Below are 802 nucleotides of genomic sequence, written 5' to 3'. Positions count from 1 at the left end.
GACTGATCATGTGACTGATCATGTTATTGATCATGTGACTTCCTGTCTCCACAGATGCTGTATCCGTCTCGTGTTTGAGGACGAAACGTCGCTGCAGCTTTTCATGTTGTTTGTATATAAACAATAAACTGATCAGGTTCACCCTGCTCCACGTGTCCTTTATCTATTATTATTATTATTTTAATGTTTTATAATGTTTATTTTCCATTAAGTAAAAATGAGTTTAAATCAATAACAGATTAAAACTGGTTGAGAGTTTAATGGTTTACAGAGCAGCTCCTCACTGTCAGAGGAGGGAGGGAAGGACAGAGGAATTAAGGAAGGAGGGAGGAAGGAAAAGTGGAAAGGAAAGGAGAGGAATTAAGGAGGGAGAGGGGAGTAAAGAAGGACCAGTCAACAGACGGTTAATTTGACCCTGGAGGACGACAGGAAGCTTAAATGAAAGATGGAAACATTCACAGCAGAGTCAAAGTAAATAAATATAAACCTTAAAATGAGATTTAGATGATTTATAACAGCTCGGTGTTAAAAATCAAGATGAGATGCGATATTGATTCAGTAATAAGTAGAAATACACAAATCATTCATTAGAGTGTCTGTTGGTATATGAACAGCGTGTATATATATATATATAACTCAACCTTTAACCTTTAGGAGCTTTAACACAATAATACTGAAGTAAAGTGAATCTAAACTTACATTATATTTCTTTTCTCGTGGTAATTGTGATAAAACATAAAACTCACAACATTAACCAGGTGATATAAGAAGCTTCACTCTGCAGAGAAGCTGTGAGTCTGCA

The 802-nt window shown here is 35.7% G+C and overlaps 1 protein-coding gene across 1 annotated transcript in view; it reads left to right on the top strand.

The window, feature by feature from the left end:
* Window positions 1–146, top strand: part of rpl35a (ribosomal protein L35a) — a 7410-nt gene extending 7264 nt beyond the window's left edge. The window contains exon 5 of the mRNA XM_062418641.1: window positions 55–146. Within this exon, the coding sequence (XP_062274625.1) occupies window positions 55–78 (24 nt within the window). The 3' untranslated portion in view covers window positions 79–146. The remainder of the gene's footprint in view (window positions 1–54) is intronic.
* Window positions 147–802: the final 656 nt, after the last annotated feature.

This window comes from Scomber scombrus, chromosome 5 (assembly GCF_963691925.1).
Source record: "Scomber scombrus chromosome 5, fScoSco1.1, whole genome shotgun sequence".
NCBI classification, from domain to species: Eukaryota; Metazoa; Chordata; class Actinopteri; order Scombriformes; family Scombridae; genus Scomber; species Scomber scombrus.
The sequence above is the reverse complement of the archived record's forward strand: the minus strand, read 5'-3'. Positions and strand labels throughout refer to the sequence as shown.